This window comes from Condylura cristata, unplaced genomic scaffold (assembly GCF_000260355.1).
Source record: "Condylura cristata isolate star-nosed mole 26May11 unplaced genomic scaffold, ConCri1.0 scaffold00004, whole genome shotgun sequence".
In the NCBI taxonomy this organism is placed as follows: Eukaryota; Metazoa; Chordata; class Mammalia; order Eulipotyphla; family Talpidae; genus Condylura; species Condylura cristata.
Genome location: NW_004567105.1, coordinates 15,904,226 through 15,927,957, shown reverse-complemented (window position 1 = coordinate 15,927,957; position 23,732 = coordinate 15,904,226). Strand labels below are relative to the sequence as shown.

General features: G+C 36.2%; 2 protein-coding genes across 3 annotated transcripts in view; one reads left to right on the top strand and one right to left on the bottom strand.

Annotated features, from left to right (window-relative positions):
* The window catches only part of PLXNC1 (plexin C1), a gene marked incomplete at its 5' end in the record, with an annotated part of 137,266 nt that extends 129,263 nt beyond the window's left edge, over window positions 1-8,003 (top strand). Inside the window, 7 exons of the mRNA XM_012735138.1 lie at window positions 264-295; window positions 392-499; window positions 1,439-1,602; window positions 2,910-3,057; window positions 4,971-5,111; window positions 5,194-5,268; window positions 6,388-8,003. Coding sequence (XP_012590592.1) covers window positions 264-295; window positions 392-499; window positions 1,439-1,602; window positions 2,910-3,057; window positions 4,971-5,111; window positions 5,194-5,268; window positions 6,388-6,492 — 773 coding nt within the window. The remainder of the gene's footprint in view (window positions 1-263; window positions 296-391; window positions 500-1,438; window positions 1,603-2,909; window positions 3,058-4,970; window positions 5,112-5,193; window positions 5,269-6,387) is intronic.
* A 936-nt stretch (window positions 8,004-8,939) lies between these two features.
* CEP83 (centrosomal protein 83kDa) overlaps window positions 8,940-23,732 on the bottom strand; it is a 71,330-nt gene continuing 56,537 nt past the window's right edge. Inside the window, exons 11-17 of one of the 2 annotated variants that reach the window (XR_001145031.1) lie at window positions 22,333-22,408; window positions 19,779-19,936; window positions 18,078-18,207; window positions 12,741-12,844; window positions 11,194-11,383; window positions 9,797-9,967; window positions 8,940-9,028 (exon numbers count right to left, since the gene is read on the bottom strand). Coding sequence is in view for 1 of the 2 variants with exons in the window: in XM_004675809.2 (XP_004675866.1) it covers window positions 9,863-9,967; window positions 11,194-11,383; window positions 12,741-12,844; window positions 18,078-18,207; window positions 19,779-19,936; window positions 22,333-22,408 (763 nt within the window). In the remaining variant the exon portion in view is untranslated. Of the gene's footprint in view, window positions 9,029-9,562; window positions 9,968-11,193; window positions 11,384-12,740; window positions 12,845-18,077; window positions 18,208-19,778; window positions 19,937-22,332; window positions 22,409-23,732 lie in introns of those variants that run through there. The other variant, XM_004675809.2, reaches the window with a different exon arrangement.

The following is a 23,732-nucleotide window of genomic DNA, read 5'->3' as shown; positions in this document are numbered from 1 at the left end:
GGAGTTAAGTGAATGAGCATGAACCTCTCCAATCTTGGCAACTGATCTTTCTGCCCCTAGTACTTCTAGAACAGGGAGCCTGTTGCCCATACCAGCCCCTGGCTCATTCTGTCTTTACACTGTTCATAAGGTGCAGCTGAGGAAAAAAGTAGCTATGAAGAGTCCAAGTAACCTCTTCACTTTATAACACAAATGGGATAATAGGCATTCTTATAAAATGACTTTTTTAATGGACTGTTTTCTCTCGTTTCTCTGGCATTCAGATGTGGAATACTCGGATGACCACTGCCATTTGGTGAGTTCAGGCTTTCTTGCACTTGCTGTGAATTGGATGCCTTCTGTAGCATGAACGGTCTCCTTGGGTAACGCTTCTACTCTGTCTTCCCTTTAGATTTTACCAGACTCCGAAGCATTCCAAGATGTGCAAGGAAAGAGACATAGAGGGAAACACAAGTTCAAAGTAAAAGAAATGTATCTGACAAAGCTGCTATCAACCAAGGTACACTTCCTGTTCTGGGAGCACGTATACTGCTGCCTTGGGGGGATATGATGTGTTTGCCTTAATTTCTATTAAAGTGTGAAAATGTTACAAATCCCTTGTAGCACAGCAAAATGAAAGTTTAAATTGTAAACACTACCTATTATTCCCCCCACCCCTTTCCTTTAGAAACTGCTAAGATAACACTTCACAAGTTACTACTATAGCATCTTCAGTCAGGAATTCCCAGCTCCTTTAACCAGTGTCTCACTAGTGCTATATTCAGGTTGACAGCATAATTTTCCTTTGTTTACTAGTTACATATTAGCAATAAAATTCCCTTTGAATTGCAAATAAAATGAAGGGGAGAAGGGATCACTGAGTAAAACCTAGCATATAAAAGTGTCATATGTGAAAGTCAGTGGAATACCAAATCAGGAGCAAATTTTACTTTACCTGCTTTTTAGTGAGATTCACAGAAGTCTGATGATCCTTTCTGTTGTTCTGAAAGACAAGCAATATACATGTTACTATGCACCCCTGGCCAGAGCCTCCTGGTGGGCTTGCTCCTGTATATTACGGTCTTGTTCAGTAGCAACTCTTAAAGGCCAGCCAGATCTTGAGTTTATCTGTCCTAGAGTTTTGCCTCCTTAGCTTCTGTCAGATGCTTCAGAAAGTATACAGTAGGAAAAATTCTTTAAGCCTTTTCTGGCTGAATGTAACAAAAAGTCAAATACCCTGGCTTCTTGGCTTATATATACAGTCTGAGAACTGACATTTCAATTGCTAGAGGTTTCTAAACTACAACTTCCTGTTGACTAAATATCGGCAAGAAGCTTATGAACCAATGAGATCTGGACATAGAATTTTCGGACCTTTGCCCCATACTATGAGTGTTGGCTTCATTTGACAGTTTTATGTATTTCTTTTTTCTAATGCTTTAAAATTGTTATCTTCCAGGTGGCAATTCACTCTGTGCTGGAAAAACTTTTTAGAAGCATTTGGAGTTTACCTAACAACAAAGCCCCCTTTGCTATAAAATATTTCTTTGACTTCTTGGATGCCCAGGCTGAAAACAAAAAAATCACAGATCCTGATGTTGTACATATTTGGAAAACAAACAGGTGAGAATTTAGACAATTACTGTTTAAGACTCTGGGGCAGAATCTTAACTAACAGGAAGACACAGATTGAGGGATAAAAAATCCTACTGAAACTATCAGAATCTTTTGACCTGGGAAGGTATCATGTCGTAACATCTCTTGTTTATTGTTTAAAAATAGTAACAAACCAGCCTATGGCAGGAACCCTTTCCTTAAACTATTTATGTTTACTGTGTGGGGAAAAAAAGTTTAGAGTGTTTCAGCAAATTTACCTCAATTACCAAAGGATTAAAATTTTGTGGCCTTATTTATTACACAACTTTCCATTAGAAGAGACTATGGCTCAAAAAAATAATCACTTTGTAGTTTCCAAGCTGTCTTTTTTGATTCTGTATAAAAATTTCTGTTTATTTGATGTAAAGTCATACGCAATACCTTAGGCATTAGCCAAAGTATTGTATTTTCTTTAATTTTTAAATATTTTACCTTAAACTGAGCCTATGTATCCATATTCATTCTAAATATTTGCCTTAGTAAAAACCAACTTGTTTATTCTATCTCCTACTACTCCCATACTAAGCATGGGCGCTGCAGGATGACAAGCCCAGTGGCCAATTGATAGAGGTAATTAGCTAGGCCAGAGTTAAAAAAGAGAAATAAAGGACTGAGTAATTCCAAATTTCATATTTAAATATTCAGTACCTACCTGTACAAGGCATTACTAGATACTGAGAGATTTTTGTCTAATCAGTTGATTAAAGTTTTCACAAAGCTCACATTCTAGTAGTATAGCTATATGGACAATCTGTCCATTCCCACAACTGGTTATTTACAAAGTAGGGCAGGGATGCCTCAGAGATGATATCTGAGCGAGGTTGTGAGATTAGGTCATAACCCAACCAGAAGATGGACAACAAAGTCCTGAAGCACACACCTTGCCTGAGAGGCCAGTGGAGATGGACTGAGTGAGACATCATCTGGTGCTGGTTAACTGTGGGAAAATCAACTGTCAGGAACTGGGGATGATGGGAAATAGTGGCTTAGGTCAGAGTGGGCATTTAAAGGGCATGAGAAGTTAAGTTCTGGAGATCTGATGAGATTTTCTCATTGGTATCACCCTATCTATGATCATCTAGGGAGAATACTTGTCAACAGCAACTTTCATACTTAACCTCTTTCTAGCTCCTTATTTGAGTGATATTACCATCATTTGCTTGATATGTTTGGGAAAGTAGACTCAGAAATGCTAATAACAAGAACAAATAGAACTGTTTAAAAATTGTGACAGAGAGCTACCTCACATGAATGAGCTCTCTCTCTCTGAACAGCCTTCCTCTTCGCTTCTGGGTAAACATCCTAAAGAACCCTCAGTTTGTCTTTGACATTAAGAAGACACCACACATTGATGGCTGTTTGTCAGTGATTGCCCAGGCATTCATGGATGCATTTTCTCTCACAGAGCAACAACTAGGGAAGGTAAGCTTTAAAATTTTTTGTCAATATTCTTGAGTCTGAAGCATTGTCTTTCTTATAGACAGATTATAAGCAATTGTTCTAAACCATATCAACTGAAAAAGTGAGTAATGATGATATTAAAATGATTGAAAACTTATATTTCTTTAAAATCTTTTCTGCAGTAATTATTCCCACACTTTGCTTTGGAAAATGTTTGCCACAAAATATAAATTTTCTTTGTTTGTTAGAAAGTCTACTATAAATTCAAAAGCAAATGATGAAATTTACCCAAATTCCATCTAAATATATATAAAAGTCTATTTGAACATAACAAATTACTTACCGGGAAGAAAATCTTGCCTGAAACATATAAAGTTCTCAGCTTGTCAGTTTATAATCAAGAAAGCACAAAGATAAAAATGCAAACTTGAAAATATTGTTTTGCAAAACAAACCCAGTTTTACTTTCATTGTCCTACCACTGCCTGATATATCCATTTGCGTCTCTGGGATGTTTCTGTCCTTTCATCACTGCCTCCTAAACATGGTCTGTCTGACTGGTCCCCAACTATTCAATGTCTCCAAGTCACTTTTTTACCTCCTAACCTTTCTGGCTAGTAAATAACACTACTAATTCAACAAACATGACTTCCCAAAGTGTAACAAAAACTGTAGGATAATCAGTTTAAATATCAAGGTGATGCGACAACCATCCCTCAGTATCAACAGGAGACACTGTTCCAGATCTTCCTGTCCCTAAATTACAAAACCTGCAAAAGTCATTGTCCTTGTATTGAAAGGTGTGGGGTATTTTTTCATATAAGATGCAATCCTCTATATATTACATATAATACAAGAAAAAAATGTGCCCATGCAGATCCAACTATTCATACCTGACCATGTCATATTTATATCGGTGGAAAGAGGATAGACAACATGTCTAGCCTAAAATCAGTCTTTGTAGCAGAGTATAAAAAAATTACTAATGCGGTAAGCATCATGTCAGTCTGGCCCCACCTTGACTGGCCATAAGCTCCCCCAGGGCAGGTACCCATCTTTACCATATACTCTCATGCCTGCCCACAGTGAAGCTAAACAGACCCTCATTGAATTAATGAATGCAGGATTTGTGGGTTCTACTTAAATTTGACAAGTGAAAAAAAATCTAGAAGTACGCTTCAGAATATTTCATCAAGTTACTGACTGGAAAGGCTATTATTTAAGCCATGGATACAGTTAACAAAGCCATGGATACAGTTAACAAACATATCAGAACACTACAACACTAGTCCTATCAATTTATCTATCTTCCTTGAGGAAAAATTTTTTTAAAGTTTAATAGAAATGACTTTAGGATTTTCATTTTAATATTATATGAAAATATTCAAATTTCTAGGAACTTTTTGGACATCAGAGCCACCTATATTAATAACCACATGCTTCCCTTGAGGACACTGGACCATCTTTATAATGTAATAAGAGGGACAAAAAAACCAATTACTCATATACTTTCATAGTTATATAAAGGACTCAATCAGACCTACAATCAAGTCTTTATAAATGCCAAAATTCACTGGTGGGTGAGAATGAAAGCAAATGTTTTAATTCAGGCTTTTTACAACCATTAGTAATGAACTATGATTGAAGTAAGTTCCATTGTTACAGTAACTCAAAATCATGTAAAAATAATAATTTTAGTCCCCTTATGACAGAAAAGCAGAATATATTAGCATTTAATCTGCCTGAAAATAACGGTGACTCACCAGAATTATCTGGATAGCAGTCAGTCCTTCAGTCAACAACATTAAAGACTGCTGCTTGAAGTCTTGTCACGAGGAGGTGATACTGGTAGTGCAGGTCCATCAGCTACATGGATACAATTCTAAATTCCCCCATGTTTTTTACTCTTTTGGATGTCCTGCTTTTTATTTCCAGGAAGCACCAACTAATAAACTTCTCTATGCCAAGGATATCCCAACCTACAAAGAGGAAGTAAAATCTTATTACAAAGCAATCAGGGACTTGCCTCCATTGTCATCTTCAGAAATGGAAGAATTCTTAACTCAGGAATCTAAGGTACTGTAAGAAAGTTATTACATCTGGTTACTTTCCAAAAAAGTCATGTCAGAACCTCTTAACAAGCCTTTCTTTCTTTAAGAAACACGAAAATGAATTTAATGAAGAAGTGGCCTTGACGGAAATCTACAAATACATCGTAAAATATTTTGATGAGGTAAGACTCTAAATAACATTGTGAACCAGCCAACCAGCGTTTGATTAAAAAAGCATTTCATAGGTCAGAGTCCCACTGTGGCATCCCCAGGGGCCAGGAAACCTGCAGAGATGGGGACCTGGCACCAAGCCAGATGGTGCATAGGGCTGCCCACCTTTGGACAAGCCTGAATTTACATTTGAATCAATGGGGGGCCTCTGACTAAACTGACTTGTTACTTTTAAAAAGTAGTAAAAGAAGAAAGCATACATTGTACAAAAGTGAACAATAGTAAGTATCTATAAAGTATAAGTGGTGGTCCTATTCAATAGGGACAGCTTATGCTTGACTGTCGTCTGCTAAAATGAATCGCCTAGATTTGTATTCAAGTTATATGAAATGACATATTTCTGAGCAACTATGTCAATAAACCATTCTCCTTTATGATTAATTCTCCTTAATCTGGATTTTTTTCTTTGGGAATTCACACAGACACAATCATCAGATGCGCTGTTTCCAAATATATGTTAATTCCCCCTTCCCTGATTCCCCCCCCCTCAGTCATGCTGGGACAGGCTATCCATGTCACTGGTGAGAATAGCTCACCAATTCCATTTGCTACTTGAAGATCAAGTGAAGCACTAAGGTAGGGTAGAGGCAATGAGCTCCTTAACATGATAAGCATCCCTCTTTTAGGGGTCAGGGGTTAGGAGGGAAGCACTGGGGAGGGTAAGGGAAGGGGGGAGAAATAATGATCTCTGACTAAGATACCCTTGCCTGCTTGCATTTAAGAAGAAATACTTGCCTGCATGTTGGCTGCCCAGGAATGCTTGCTATGCTTGGAATGGCTGTGACATAATGCATAAAACAGGGCCTTGGAAGTCTGGCCCCATATTTGTAAGCAAATAGTTGGTATTCTGTGCTAGCTTCTATTTTAAGCCAAAGTGTTGTTGATCCTGTGATAATGACTTAGCAAAACAACTTGCAAAGTGAGTATGTAAATGATCGAAGAAAATGTTGGCATCTGTTTTATACAGATTTTACCACTCACAGCATTAGGAATGCAAAAAAAAAAAAAAAAAAGAAAAATTGTAATGCTAAAACCACAATATCTAAAATAACTGTTCTAATTGTCAACAGATTCTAAATAAACTAGAAAGAGAACGAGGGCTGGAAGAAGCTCAGAAACAACTCTTGCATGTAAAAGTGTTATTTGATGAAAAGAAGAAATGCAAGTGGATGTGAGCACTCTGGGGCCTGGCTTAATCTGGCAAAGTTCTTCAGACGACTTGGGAGCAAAATGGCTACTTGAGCTATTCTTTGTCGTTAGTTTTTAAGTTTGCACATAGGTTCCACTCTGAGCACTGTCTTTTGAAGAGACCAAGGCACATGCACAGCTTTCAGAAAGCATCCCAACCATGGTGCCTGTGTATACTGTGGGAACCATTCTGTAAATAGCTGACGTGGTTGTTGCAAACAGCCTCCTTGTTTACAGAGAATACAGGGCCAGTAATCAAGTGTCAGTATTGTAACTACAGTCTCCACTTAAGCACAATGATGTAAGTGGTTTTGTTTGAAAAGCTATGTAACACTTATGACTACACTGTACCATTGCAGACAAGGACACTGCCAATGATCAAGAAAAAAAAAGGTGAAATGAGTCATTTGGAAACAAGGTGGGGGTGTTAGGGCAACCTCGAGGATTTGCAACATCGAAACTTTCCCCAGTAGTTCTTGGAAAAGCTGACGCAGAATTTGGTAGTGTGTACACTTAGCATTTGTGAGTGTGTGTGTTTTTAAACCAAAAACTAACAGTGTTGCAACATTGTTGAAAGGGCTCGTGTTTTTCAGTGGTCATCAACTGCACCTCCATCTCACTAAGGAGCTCTAAAGCAAGGAGAGGGAGTGGGCAATATTTACCCATAATCTTTGTCCTAATGTCTGTCCCTTTTTATTCACTTTACTTTTTCATGAATAGTGGATGTGTTAGGTTTTGTTGAAAAAAGAAAAATTGTTTTAAAAACTTTGGTCACAATTACCTGGTAGAGTAACTCATTCCCTAAATCCTACACTTGTATGGTAGAATCTCCTTGCTTTAGATTTCTGGTGAAACCTGTGGTTATAAATACTTGTGATTTTAAGAAAAGATACATTTTACATTTCATGAAATTGCTGTTCACACTGGAGTATTATATATGAACATATATATATTTGAGGCCTGAGGCCTGAAAAAATATTAGTATACAACTTGGTATCTTAGTCTTACTATGTACTTTTTGAAAGTATTCCTTGCAGGAGAATTAAAAATACCCATTTTATTCATGCCTTTCTTTTTAAAGAAATCTCTATCCAGTTATACTGTAGTCTTTTTATTGCTGATTTTTTATTCCTGAATTTTTGCTGCTCATGACCAGTTTTAATACCACTGTGTTTTCCTTCTTAAATCAGAAGTAAAAAATATAATTGGCAACTCTCAAACTTTCCTCGTGGCACCTTCTACCCTTGGTGCTCCAATTATCAAAAAAGACACGGATCACACTTTCCTTGAAATCATTTACAAACACTGTATGGGATATCAGGATTTAAATGCAATTCTTTTTCTTCCTCAACATGTGGTGGAGAAGTGACACCTCACCAAACTGATTAGAGAAGTAAGCAATTAAACATCGACAGGCACCTTTTTCCTACTCCCACCGCTTCAACCATTGTCCAATGGACACACCTCAAAAATACTACCAAAAAGGTTACTTACAATTGTAAAGGTGAGAGGCCTGGTCCCCACCTAAGGCCACTAGTCTTGACGTGAAGGCATTCCTAAAAGAACAATAATAGGAGAGTTGGGAGCCAAGGGTAGGAGAGTTGCCCAAAAGACTTCCCCTTCTTTAGGGTGCAGAAATGCTAAGAAAACTCAAAGGGTCAGCTACAGCTTTATCTGAGTAGTTAGTAAATGCTACCCGAGGGTGTCCCTGTCCAGACCTCTGGCACATGAGTCCAGTGGGGAGACTTACCTCCTCTTCCAGGGACTATGCTGCTGGGAACTTTGGGCAAGTCACTTACCTCTTTGTGCCTCAATTTCTGTATAATATTCCTAACCTACCTCACTGAGGTGGTGTGAAGATTCACTAATGTATGTAGCGTGTTTGTCAATCCTCCAGTGAAAAGCACTATCTAGATCATACTATGAACCACATTAGCCAAACATACTAATGGCCAAATTAGATGTGTGTGCTGAAGACAATCAGTCACTGGGTCTATATTAAACAGCAACCAGAGAAACAAATGGCAAACAATTTCTATTTTCAAGTTTCTTTGCATATTTTTTTGGTGCAAAACCATTTATAAACTTTTTTTCCCTAACACTACTGTCTACAGCAGCATTTAAAACTTGTGTTCCTTTTTCCGTATTAGAAATTTAAAGTCTATTTCTTATTGTATACCTGATTGAAGGTGTTCTTGCAGATGAATGTTTTAAATGTCTATATCCAAAAATAAACATTTTGATGTAAATGCTGATTGTTCTTTTTGTTCTTCAAATTTTCTAACTGTAACAGTTTTTAGCGATGTGACTCCATGGAAATTATTTTTCAGCAAGGTGTCTCTGTATACTCTGAATAAGCAGTTCTGTCACATAGACAGTATACCTAGTTTCTTCTAAATGATGCTAAGACCTGTTGATTACATTCCTGGCCTCCACTATTAACCTGGAATTTTGACTGCGAAGACTTCTTGAGCTTTGTCCTGTTGACATGAAGTTATTCCAGCAGAATTTCTCTAAAAAATACTACATAAAAAAGCAAGTGATGGCATACTTAGGAATGCACAGAAATAAGACATTTGTAATTATTTGGTTAGATCAAAAACAGTGTGAGGCAAAGTTATAAATACCAACAAATACTTATAAAGGGATCCCACTGGGTTCAAGTTTTATGATGAATGGTCCTTTTATAATACAGCCACAGGATTTAATTATTTTTACTTTATTTAATTCTAGCTCAACAAAGCCAAAATCAGTGAGCTCTTCTACATTGCTAAATATACATTGAATGTTTGAAATAAAATTAACACAAGGCAAAACAGATAGAAAAATATTTATTAAATTTTTAAATTATGTGCACATAGCTTTTAGAAAAGGTAGCATTCTGTAATGAATATATGTTAAGTTTTATTTTTCTATGCTGACTTTTGTTACTTGTTTTTAAGAACTATAGAGTAAAATTTTTAACTCATCTTACTGCCAAGCATCTCAGAGTAAGAGGGACTTCAATCTGGGCATAGTTCAGGCAAAATGCCCCCCCACCCCCCCCACCCCTGCCAACAAAAAGAAAATTGAAACCTTGATTCCATACCTGGTTGTTTTATTCACTTACTTTACTTTCTCAAAACGGTTGTCACTATTTTAAGTATTTCTGAAACGGTTTTAAAGCTTGCTTATCATTGGTAGAATCCTAAAATCCCACCTTCATGCAATACAGCATTTAGCTGCTACCTTTTCTTGAGGCACATCAGAATGTTTTGGCAAACTGTAATAAAGTATCTAAATGCCACGTACATTAAAACTTCAAGCTTTACTGAGTCACTGATTTCATCCCTCTGATCTGCCTTTTCTTCAAGAACATCATTCCCCAGGAGATCCAAGTTCCTCTAGTTGTTTTCTTTGTGTTGTTTCTAGTTCTTCTAATCTTTTACGAAGTAGCGAAAGTTCCCTTTGATGCTGTTCCTCCTTAAAATGATGCAGACAAAGTATAGAGAGAGAGACTGTTAGAAGAAACAGTGGGTAGCAGTCTCCTTTTGTCAACGCTGTGACATGTGCTAAGGAGAGCAGTACCATTTTCGCAGTCTAGAACACAGCGGCAGGGCTAGACCACTTGCTAACTACTTACTCAAGTCCTTCCTCCAGCCTCAGGCCCTCACCTTCAGCAAAACCCTCTAGGTGTACTAATCACCAGGGAGTGAGTTAGAAAATACTAATTCAGCCCAGATGTGTTTCCATGGCCACTTTCTAACAAGACTGGAGTTTTTGTTGTTGTTGTTTTTTAAGATTTATTTATTCATATGGAACTGGGGTACAGGCCAGAGATGTGGAGGGTGAGAGGATTCACCAGAGACAGAGCGGGGAACAGAACAGGCAGACTGGCGAAGTACACTGCTGAGGGGAGCAGCGGGCCGGTCAGGAGAGGTCTGCCAGCCATGTGGTCACCTCCGGGCAGGTGAGGATCAAACTCATGCAGAAGTGGCCTCAGCTTCTCAGTGCAGTGCTTTAACCCGCTACGCCATCAGGGAGGGCCCAAGACTAGAGTATTATAGCAGTTTATAAAAAACAAATCACTTGGCTCTGAGATTCTAAACTTTTCAGAGCTTACATTATAAATTATAACAGTTTGTCTTCTAAAATTCATCTATTTGATGCCTTTAGAACAGCAGTATGTATTATAGTAGAAAGGGCCCAGGTTTTAGAATCAGGTTTAGGTCTGAAACAACACTGTCACTTATTAGCTATGACATTATACCAATCACTTCACTCTCTGAGTTCCCTCATCTGTAAGTTGGGAATAATAATGCATTCTTTCCAAACACTCATTATTAGGATTAAATACACATTTTTATGGAAAATGCTTTGTGCAATGCATTAGTATGTGACCAATAGTATGTACGTGAGCTTGAAACTCTGGGTTCCTCAAAGATTTATCAAATTTCTTTTCTATTGCCAACATATTTCTTTTCCCCACACCATCACTAGAAAACAGAAAAGATTCAAATCCAGTTAGCAAATTTCTCTGGTAACAGGAAGAGTTAAATCTAACTGTATTTAAATGGCATGTCATTTAATTCTTACATGAATTCTGACCACTGATAACATTCACATTTATAGTGTTTTTAAGCCTTGTATTTAATGGAAAAAACTATAAAAATGTTTGCTTTTTCACCTTCTAAAGCTAGTACTTATACCTGCATATGAGGTGGAAAGGACAGGTCCATGCCTGGAACCATGGTTGATGACTGGAAGTTAACAGAGTTGATGGATGCCACTGGAGGTATGTTAGGAACTAAAATTAAACTTCGAAACTCATTATGTCTTCTCTGTATATCCTTTAGCCTTTTTTGCAGTCTTGTATATTCTTCAAATGGAACATTTTGTCTTAAAAAGGAAAAGTTTTTCTGTTTTTAATACAGTTATACTTTATTGAACAACAGTATGAGTCACATACTTTTAAGTCGGAGAGAATTTCTAAATTAAGATTTACCCATATAAAAGTCTGTATCTAAAAAGATAAACAAAGCACCTTAATTATATTTATTACTGATAGCATTGCCAGACTATCAATTCAAGTTTTGTCAATTAATCGAAGATTAAATATCTTTTGATACTTTCATTTCTACTCTACTACCATAACCTGTGGATTCTGAAATGAATAGGAGACTCCGAAGGACAAGAGGGTGCCTTATTTTGCAGAAGCAACTTAAAATATCGGATTCAATCTTAGGAAACTGTGGGTGAAACATGGTAAAATATATGGAATTTCAGATTGATTAACCTAATTTTAAAATTGTTAAGGAGAAAGGTAAAGCCAACCAACCAACTTGAAGGGAAAAACTGTATGAATAAAAAAGCTACCATTTCAGATTTCCACAGATCACCATTTTAGAAGTGAATTTCCTAGTGATCAATCATAAAAGTAATCGACTATAGTTTCAAAACCCTCAAAGTTCTAGATGATCTGTGCCATTGCTGCACATTCTTGAACTTATAATACTTCAGAATTAATGATTATGAAAGAAAAGTTGAATTTTGTTTTAGCATGAATTCTGAAGCATATTAGTTTGGATAAGGCATTAAACACTGGCATTCTAGTTAAAAACATGGGTATACTGAAAAAAAAAAAACCTGTTCACATTCTGATAATAAATAAGCATACATCTTAAAACATAACTGCTTGGTATTATAAGCAATTTCCATTATAGAAAAATGTGATGCTATCTAAATATTGAAAGCTACCACAAATTAGCTGAATTTAAAAAGATTTTATTAACTTGAATAAGAGGGTTGTGCAACATCACTACCACTTAGTATGGTAAATCTCTTCTACTCAAAAATGCTAACGATGCAATTAGCCATACTTACATACAAGTGAAAAAGTCAGAAGCTAGAAACCAAAAATACTCTTCCACACCATGAAATTAAAAACTTATCTTCAAAGTTGTAGTCACAATCTTAAGACCTACGTATCCACTACAACTCTCCTCTCAAGCAGCAAGCACTCATGATACTCCTGGTTACCAAAACCAGTTACTATACCAAAGTCAATTGGACATTCCTGTCACACCAACCATCAAACTAACACCTGAAATATGTTAAAAAGGTCTTTGGTCTGAAGGAACATGGTGGGCACAGAAGAGTGAAATAACTGAATTCTCCTAAACGTGCTTTTTAAATGAAAACAAAGTTCTAGGAGCAAAACAACCACATGGAGTGTATATACATCCAAGCATATTACCGATTTAACACCTGATTTTCCGTTTCTAATTCTTCTCTCTTTGCCTCTAAGATTTCTACTTTCTCCTGCAGTCTCTTCAACTTGTTTTCATGGAGAGATTTCCTCTAGAAAAGAGAATTGAGAAACTGCTTCAAAAGCAAGTATGTTAATAACCTATTTGAGCAAAATGAGTATTTTACTTAACAAAACTTTTAGAAATGAGTGTTTTCAGTGAATACCAGGAGCAAAGATTAACAGATATAATTCCTATTGAAAGTTGGAAAGATAATAAACCATAGATCTATCTCATCCTTAATGTTACAAATTCTAATTCAGAAAATGGTAGCAATAGCTAAATTGTTGCAAATAAAAATTCTAAAAAGGGAAGAGGTCAAATTTTACTAATGAAATTGCTGTCACCTTTTCAGGAATCATCAACTCTTCTTGTTCCCAGATGAGTAGAAAGCTGAGGTAGCTTATGGATGCATCTCAAATTTATACCTTTCTAAACTTAAAATGAAGACAATCTAAGCCTTAACATATAAAGGGAAATTTTTCTGATATGGAAACAATACAAAGAAAATCTATAGAATGTTAATTTCAGTATTATAAACAGGTATTTTTTTTCTTTACAGGAAATACCCATAATCTTGGAGTTCATTTAGTAGCTACCGATTTTAGCTATTTTCTAGCTCTTTCAGTAAAGCATAGAAGGCTTAGAGAAAAGTGCACAGAATATAAATGTACAAAAAGGGTGAAACCACAGAGTTGGTTAGTGCTGGTGTCATTTACCTGATGTGTCCAGAGCAGTGTCTATCAGAATGCCCCAGCCCTTCTCATTCACCACCTGTGCTAACTTAATCCTTTGAGAAGTGCATCAACTAAATTACTTACAAATCAAAAGTTTAGTTTTGACAATTTTTGCACTTGATATGAATGGGGTTATAATGTGCTATTTTTTTTTTCCTTTTCATTTTTATACAAATTGGTTTTACCTTTCACACAACACTGTAAAATTTATTCCTGTTACTGCCTACAGATACAGCTCATTCATTTCCAAACGTTATATTCTGCTTGAGGTTATTATATAACATTATATATCCTCAATCTACTGGTAAGGTCATCGGGGCTATTTCCAATTGGGAAATAACTCTTCTCTGGGCTTTTTTTCTCAGGTTTCCCATCATGAAAAACAATTTTAACATGTAGTAACATGGCATATTCATATAGATAAAATGGTACATCAACAAATCCAGATACAGAGGAGTACATGCTGTGTGAATTTTTTTTTTTTAAATATCTATGGGTGAATGGTAAGACAGTGTCCTAAAGTACCCATAAATATGTTAACTGTGGTGATTAAGAACAAAAGCATCTTCCTTTGCAAGGGCAGAGGAGAGGAGCACCAGGTAGCTCATTTATTTCCATACATTATATTCTGCTTGAGGTTATTATATAACTTATTATATATCCTCAATCTACAGGTAAGGTCATCGGGGCTATTTCCAGTTGGGAAATAATTCTTCTCTGGGCTTTCTTTCTCAGATTTCCCATCCTCTAACATTTCAGATGGCTGCCTGGTGCTCCTCTCCTCTGCCCTTGCAAAGGAAGATCCTTTTGTTCTTAATCACCACAGTTAACATATTTATGGGTACTTTAGGACACTGTCCTACCATTCACCCATAGATATTTAAAAAAAAAGAAATTCACACAGCATGTACTCCTCTGTATCTGGATTTGTTGATGTACCATTTTATCTATATGAATATGCCATGTTACTACACCTTAGAATTGTTTTTCATTGTTACTTTGTCATCTGTGTTACAGATGCATCACACTTTATCCATTTTCCTACTTAAAAAAAAATTTATACATGTATCTTTTTATAAGTTTGCTTTTACAGCAAAGAACTAGGCTATAAGCCAGAAGTGCAGGATGTGAGAGGATTCACCAGAGACAGAGTGGGTGGCAGGGCAGGTGAGTCTACTGAAATACACTGCTGAGGGGAGCAGTGGGTGAGACAGGAGAGATCTGCTGTGCCATGCGGGTCAGCTCCCTGGCTGGGGATGGAACTCAGGCTGAAGTCAGTATAGTGAAGAGAGGCCTTCATTTTCCTATTGCTGTAAATCTGAGTTCTTTGCGTTTTGAAATTCCAGTGAATAAAAACAACACAAGAGTAATATAAAAATTAAAAACCCAAAACACTGATGCAGGATTCAATGCAAAGAAAGGAATCCCCCTTCACATTCTAGCCAAATTCAATAATTCTGTTCAATGAACATTTACCTTTGATACTTTCCTTTTCCTTTGGCATCTACAACCCCACACTGTAACTGCCTCCATTAAATCTGCCTCCTCTTACCAAGTTAACTTACTTCATAGTCCTTTTATTCTTCAGTCATATCCAAAATCTTGTAACTAATTATACCTGTCTAATTGTATGACTAATCTACACAGTATCTTCACCAAGAGTATACGAACTACCTATATGGTCACACTGCCATAACCTGCCATCTAACATGTATTTAAGTCAAATGCCTCTTCCCACTCCTCATATAACTGACATTATAACAACTCTACTTACAACTAATTTAATTCCCATTTTAAATATCACTACATTTTGCATTTTTTTCCCCTTCAGAGTATGTCTGGGAGTTACCCTCCACTTTTATTTCTATACCCCAAGCCTAAATTGCCTATTTTTCATACATCCATGAGAACATCAAGAATTACTTCAGAAAGATACACCTTATGATAAAAGTAACAAGTTGTTGTTTTAAGGGCTCCAAAGGAAAAGCACAACTCACTGTATTCACACCAAGAGCTCATTCTTCATACTCTCACTTGAACAGTGTGTGGAGAGAAGTATGAACTCATCATTGCAATCCAACTAAAGATACTTGGTCAAATTCTTCCAAATAAAATCAACACAGCAAAATATCATTACACAAAGATTCTACCTAAAAACACTTACCAGAGATGACATAAGGTTTTTGCTTAGGAGCTTACAACTGTAAATAAACATTCAGATGGCAGTAAGCCATTTTATCTAGCCTGGGGGGAAAAAAGGCTGCTACTCCCCAGCTGCAAGAATCTCTCACAGGAAAGAAACTCAAAATGATTATGATTTCTGCCCTACAGTTCATATTTGTGACTAATTTTAAGTCTCATCTGTTTAAGAAAGTTGTAATTTTTGTCATTTAAAGAATGTAAAAGTCTGGTGAAGACTTATGAGTTACATTTATATAATTTTATAACCAATATTTCATATAGAACTATTATCCTTAATGAGAATGGGAAAGGGGTTTGAGTTAAAGAAATCAAATCTGTAGTGATTATTCTATCAAAGGAAATTAAGACTCACATGGGTGTTGTGTGGATGATGGCGATATAAAAAACTGTAGTACTTGGAGTCAAAGACAATAGGAAATAAATTAAAAGTAACAATGCAGAAATGCTAAATAGGTAAATTAAAATATTACCTCCTGATATCTCTTTTGTTCCTATGATTAGTTGATAATCTCTCTTACCACTGGATGTCACTTTTGTTCCCAAAGAGTCAACCCAAACTAACCCCAGCAATTACAATCTGATGTTTTAGATAATTATCTCTAAAACTTAAAAAGTTTTCTGAAAGAAAATAAGCTTTTATAAATTCTTGTGACTTCCAGGTAATATGTGGTTGCAGATGTTTCTAGGTTTCAAAAGTTCTAGGAAACTTAACTGAGTTTTGAGATCATCCCAAGCTATAAAAAAAAAAAAAAATTCACTGAAATCCCATAATACTTATACCTTTCTTATTACATTTATATGGTCAGAAAAAAAGAAATGTACACAGGACAACAATACAAGTGCTGATACTTGAGTACTGGGATTTCCATAGAGTAAATGCAATATTTTTAATTTCAACGTCATACTTGTACTATGGGAAGAAATATGCAGAAACCTTTTAAGCGAGAAATTAATGACTTTTAGACTACTCATATTGTCGTACACGAACTATCAGTACTTGGCAAATATATCTACTAACATAATAACTAGGATTTGTGTCCTTGGTTTCCAAATTCAGAATATGCAAATGATATACAATTCTCATCTCTGATGCAAACATGAAGAGCTAATCTTTCCAGTAACATACAGACGTTAAGGTATTAATTAGCATGCCTACATCCATAAGTACCTTGCTCTCTGCTCATACCTTTTCACCTCTACAACCAATATCACTACTAAAGGAACATACTGAATACACTCAAATCATTTGTGGAATTTTCTTTATACTACCTTACTGCCTATTCCTACCAACATAACACCCTTGTTGAAAATAACTGCTGAATCACCGTCACATTAAGTCTTGATTACTGATGAAGCCATACTCTATTTCTTGGGTTTGCTGAAGTAGGAAAAAAGTTGTAAACCACTGACTTAGATAATGTAGACAGATGATTTATTTCCATAAACCTTAAAAGGTTTCTGAATACTGTCATTTCTTCTCATAATGCTAAAAATAGTATGACAATTAGAGAAAATAGAGTAGCCTTAGACTACTTCCAGAAAAACAATGTTTTTAGGTTCTGGGAGAAAAACAAGCTGCAAAGGTGAAACTTAGAAAGGATCAAGGAACCACATGTGGCTATTACCACAGCTGTTTCAGAAATCAGGATTCTGAGTTCCTTCTGCTAGTGTAAAAAGATGTTTGCTCCCATATTCCTGAGTAGGAAAAAAATATTTTCAGCACAAAAAACCATGATACAAGTATTAGTTAGGCATAGTTGGAATGGTCCAAACACCCTATAATTTAAAGTAGAATGAGTGAAGTGAAACTTGTAGGTGCTGGCTGGGAAAAATATGGGAAAATGAAAATGCATGGTAGCTCTGAAAAACCAACTTGCATACAAAATTTAGGAATAAACCTGTTGAGCAGTTTGAGTCTCCCATTTTATTTCTGCAATGTTGATGCAGAATGTATGTTTAAATGTCAAATTAAAAGTAGCATTACAATCTCAGTCTTGGGGCCCTCCCTGGTGGCCAATGGGTTAAAGTGCATCCCTGCAAGAGAGCCTCAGCCGCTTCAGTCCAAGTTTGATCCCCAGCACTGGAGGTGACCCACATGGCACAGCAGACCTCTCCTTGTCTTGCCCACTGCTCCCCTCAGCAGTGTACTTTGTCAGTCTGCATGTACTGTTCTCCACTCTGTCTCTCGTGAATCCCCTCACTGACCCTGCATCACTGGCCTGTACTCCAGTTCTCTATGCATAAATAAATAAAAAAAAAAATCTCAGTCATAATTATTCATTTCATTCTCCTAAAACAGTTAATTATGTTTTACTCTATGGGAATCACATAATAAGAACCACTTGCCTTTTTCTGGGCAATCGCAGCTCGCTGCAATTTCTCTTTAGCTTGATTATACTTTTCTTCTCTGTCTGTGATACGTTCTTGTAGCTTATGTTTTTCTTCCAACCACTGTATCTGTTTCTCTTCCAGTGTCCTGTCAGCAGAGAATGTAAGCAAAACATGGAAGTTAAGTCTTAGGAATAAATAGATATAATCACAAATATAAGAAAACTCACTAGTGCCTCCCTACATCATAAACTACCATTTCTAGCACAGTCACATATTTGCTAAGTCTACCTATACTGAGTATACTTTAAGTCTGGAACTGTACTTAGAACAACATGTACACTGTCATTTATTCCTCACAATAATCCTTTGTACTAGGTATTTCTATCACCTCCATTTTATATAGATGAGGAAATGAAGATTTAGAGCATTTAACTCAATTAAAGACCTAGTCAATAGTATACTTCATTAAAGCAGGACAAACAACTTTATAACAAGCTCTGAACAATGAGAGCTAACAAGTTATAAAAGCTGGGACTAATAAAACTAGTTAAAACATCAATCCAGATATTAAGTTTTAGAGGATGTATTTTCTAGCTAGAATAAAATTCATATAAATGTATTTTAAGGTAAAATCATAATTTACAACTATAGAGCTCTTCTTCATGCTTTATGTGCTTTTTAGTATTCTTATCACAGGTAATATAAGAATGACAAATCCTAAATTTTACAACAAATTTAAATTTAAATGTCTTAGCTAGGACCAAAATCACGTATTATTGACTCCTGGGTTCAGCTACTTTCTGTCATATATTCCTATGAATAACATTCAAAACCAATGATTGATTACTTATGTTTACTAACTACACTGTCACTAAAAATCTCAGCACATTTCAATTAAACACTTAAGGATTTTAAGATAAAAATTTCTATTTTTTGGTCCTCCCTGGTGGCGCAGCGGGTTAAAGCACTGCACTGAGAACCTAAAAAGCCACTTCCGCATGAGTTCAATTCCCACCTGCCCTGGAGGAGACCACATGGCGTGGCAGACCTCTCCTGGCCCGCCCGCTGCTCCCCTCAGCAGTGTACTTCGTTGATCTACCTGTTCTGCTCCCCACTCTGTCTCTGGTGAAGCCTCTCAACCACCCCTGAGCCTCTGGCCTGTACCCCAGTTCTGTATGTACAAATAAATAAATCTTTAAAAAAAATTTCTATTTTTTATAAAACTTAAAATTATTTGAACCCTGTGGGATGTCACAACACATTATGGACAAATATCTTATTTACATCCTTTTCTTAAAATTCAAACATATATGGTTATAGTTCTAATTCTACTAAGTAATTTTTGCACATCAGAAATATTTTTCTGTCCTCTAATATTCAAAAAATAATAGATGTATGTGCTCATTTACCTAGTGAATAAACAATCTTTAAGGGTTTACAGAATACTATGATCAGGCAGAATTTTAAAAGGCCTTTCTCCCTAGTGTCTTTTTCCCCTCAACAATTCAATCTGGTACACTCATTCTCTAGAAATAGAAAGGACACTACGTAAAGCCATTGTATGCTACCAATAGCTATTTTTAACTGGTGACCCAAGCGTTCCCAAAAACACATTCAACAATGGAATCATCATTAACAGAAATATAGATTTGTGTATTATTTGTAAAATAGCAAAAAGCAGAAAAAGTTTTATACATAAGAAGAGCAAACCCTTACTTTTCAACTTCTAGTTGTGATTTTTCAGCTTGGCTTCTTAAATTTCGGCATTCTTGTTTCAACCTCTCCATCATTTCCTTCAGCATTTGGTTTGAATTCAGCAATTCATTCTCTGACTGTCCAAGAGAGGTCACTTGGATCTGTAAACTACTGATTTGCTTAAATGAAGAGATACATAAATCAATAAACACACAATCTAGAGTGAGAACAAAGCGGAACATACAAAGCATCTTCAACTCACAGATACCAACCAAGTGGCAACTGAAGGGTCCTTAAATAATAAACAGCAGCAGCTAAGATCATTTCTTAATAAAACCTAAGATGATCAAGAATCATATCCCTAGGGCCCTCCCTGGTGGCGCAGCGGGTTAAAGCACAGCACTAAGAAGATTAAGCCACTTCCGCATGAGTTCGATCTCCTCCTGCCCCGGAGGTGACCACATGGCGAGGCAGACCTCTCCTGACCAGCCCGCTGCTCCCCTCAGCAGTGTACTTTGTTGATCTGCCTGTCCTGCTCCCCACTCTGTCCCTGGTGAATCCTCTCACCCTCCGCATCTCTGGCCTGTACCCCAGCTCTGTATGAATAAATAAATCTTTAAAAAAAAATCATATCCCACAATCTTCTACTCAGTTCTCTCTCTCCTTCCCAAAATGAGCAGCCCAAAAGAGGTACTAGAAATGGAGAGAAGGGATATTAGAAGGGCAATACAAAGATTAGAAAGGAGAATCCAGCTACTAGAGTATTGTATAAGACAACTTCTAGCCTACTAGCAAAGAACAAATTAGGTGGGATAGTGGTTAAAGAAATTCCTTCTCTTTTCCCACATATCATATGTTCAACAACCTCTGAAGAGTTCTGCTCTCTGAATAGCCAGGAATCATAAATATGCTCACTCTCACATTGTTTTCAAAAGTTATCTTAGTATTCTGCACATCCAGAAGAGAGATGCTATAAGAAACCTAATGAAGAGCAGGGATTGTTTGGCCTCTGGAGTCATTAATCAAACCATGAAACATCACTCAGACCCTTTCTCCATCACAATTTACCTTTACTTGGGAGTAACTTTTCCTTAAGAAAGCCAACTATTTATTTAGTTACGGATTACAGCTTAGGAAGATTCATACTGTTTTTTTTTTAATTTTTTAAAAAAGATTTATTTATTTATTCATATAGAACTGGGGTACAGGCCAGAGATGCAGAGGGTGAAAGGATTCACCAGAGATACAGTGGGGAGCAGAACAGGCAGATCAACGAAGTGCACTGCTGAGGGGAGCAGTGGGCAGGTCAGGAGAGGTCTACCTCGCCATGTGGTCACCTCCAGGGCAGTCGGGAATCGAACTCATGTGGAAGTGGCTTAAGCTTCTTAGTGCAGTGCTTTAACGCACTGCACCACCAGGGAGGGCCTGATTCATACTTTTTTTAAGTTAGATCCTAATAATCTTCACCTGGGACACACCTACTTCCTCCACAATTCATTTCACCATTTAATGAACAAGTCCTCATTTTCCTTTCACTTTCTTTTAACCTTTACAGTCATCTTCAGAGAACTTTGGAAATGAAGACAGTCAAAAGACTTGGGGGGCGAGAAGTACTCAAGAATCAATAGAAACCAAGTTTAAAAAAACAATAAATTATAAAAATGGGAAATAATTCTGTTGCTTCCTCATGATAGTAAAGTCAAGTAAGTCAGGACTATATATGTCCACAGAGCCACTATCAATAAAATAAAGTAAAATGGAATGTGTTATATTTTCATTTTAGAATTAATTTCTCCATGAGGTATTTATTCTTCATTTTTAACTGGAGTTGTAAATATTACATCTGTTATTATAACTGATTGAGCAAGCGGCCATCAAAGAACTAAACAGTTCTCCTTAGCTAAAGAATGATAGGAAGCTCCATGACAAATACAGTAGATAACTTCTCTCAGACTGTCAAACATTATGCCTTCCCAGTTAAGACTGAGAAAGCATGACTATACATTCAAGGCAGTATTAGCTAGCATGTAACATAAATGCTAAAAATGGAATCTTCACTACTTAATAATTCAGAGGGCAATACATTAAGAAAACAGAATTCAGGAAAACATTATTCCACATTTTGCTCACAGAAATGCTTCCTGAATCCAAATAACTTAAAATAAATTTCCTTCCAGAAAAACAACTCAGATTTCATAGGGAAATAATAAATACCTTGAGGAATAAGAAAAGTTAAATGTAAGTCAATCACAGCAGTAATTTAAAACCTGGTGATCTATTTTTTTTTTAATTTGCCATATGAAAATATTTTCCTTTAACTACAATTTTTAAATTATTAATCGTTGGCCAGAGGATATACATACACACACATACACCCCCCTCAAGAAAAACAATTAGCAAGAGCTTACTAAACTAGATCTTAAAAGTTTAAATATATAATTTTTGCTTATCACCCTCATTGATGTTATCAACCATAGTAATAGATTTTCAGAATACTGATATTATCAAATTCAATTGAGATTCAAACAGATTTAAAGCATTTAAATTACAAGGGAAATGATTACTATAATCATACCTGTTTCAGGTCAGAATTTTCAATTCTTTCTTTTTCTGCATTTTCAGTATTCACAATTTGTTGTTGAAGTTTTAACCTAGAAGTCAAGTCAACAAACGACATTAAGAACCCACTGTCTATATACTTCATTGAATTAAGACAATCACTTTACTGAGTACCTGTATTAACACCAGTCAGCTAAGTTATATTCACATATAGCTAAAATGTAATATTAATTTCTGCTTCTGCAATGTAAAAACCTACTGACTCAGGCATGAAAAGTTTTAGAAATCAAGTCTTAGATAGGGGTGGGGGGTGACACATACTGAATGGAGATAAAATCTGATCAGTAGGGTTTCTATAAACTTAGGAAACCACATGAGCAAATGACCTTTGGTGGAAGAGTACATAATGTGTCACTAAAGCATCAGAAAGCAGCGCAGTTTAGGAAAAGCTATCTTATAGTCACACATTATTGTATAATTAACAAAATGTTTTCAGTTACACTGCTAAATAATAATTTCACTCCACTAGGTTATGAGCTCCTAAATGTGCCCTTAATGTCTACCATACCTATAGTGTAACAAGAATTTCATAAAGGTTGATCAATTTTAATTACAGAATTCCTCACAGTAATTATATGAAAGTGAGCAGTCATGCTCATTATTCCAATTTCAGACAGAGATTGAGGTTTAGTAAAGTTAGGTCCAATCATATAATTTGGCTATCATCAAACAAATCAAGATAGGATTAAGGTCTTCTAATACCCAAATACCCCCATCTTCCTTTATTAAGCCCTAATTTTAGTGATTTTAAATTCATGATTTCAAAGTAAACTATCTAGTACAGGACACCTTACTGTATTGTTTAAACAATCTTAATGAGCTTTCAACCCTACATGAACACTTAAAAAATCTGGACCCTCTTCCAAGGGAATGATTACAACCTCAGCTAGAGCCTTAAGATGCAAAAGATCATAGATGACCAAATGACTAACCTCATGACAAAGACATGACACTAATTAGTTTGACATGTTGGGCCCTCAACCTCTTCTTTGCTATCAATTTTTCAAATCTTAATTTAGATTTTGTAATATTGTAATATTGCAATTTAGTTCAGATGCAAAACATTTAGTTTAGCATTTATTAGTAAGTCTGTTACCCAACTGTATCTACTTACTGGGAAGGTAATTTTCTGAAGGGTCTTAGGCTGTGCTTTAAAAACAGAATTCAACAAATATTTACTGATAAATTAAGTGAACCAATTAAAATCCTAGCTTAAAAGTGCAGATGTGTAGGCCCTCCCTGGTGGCGCAGCGGGTTAAAACACAGCACTGAGAATCTAAAGCCGCTTCCGCATGAGTTCGATTCCCGCCTGCCCCGGAGGTGACCACATGGCGTGGCAGACCTCTCCTGGCCCGC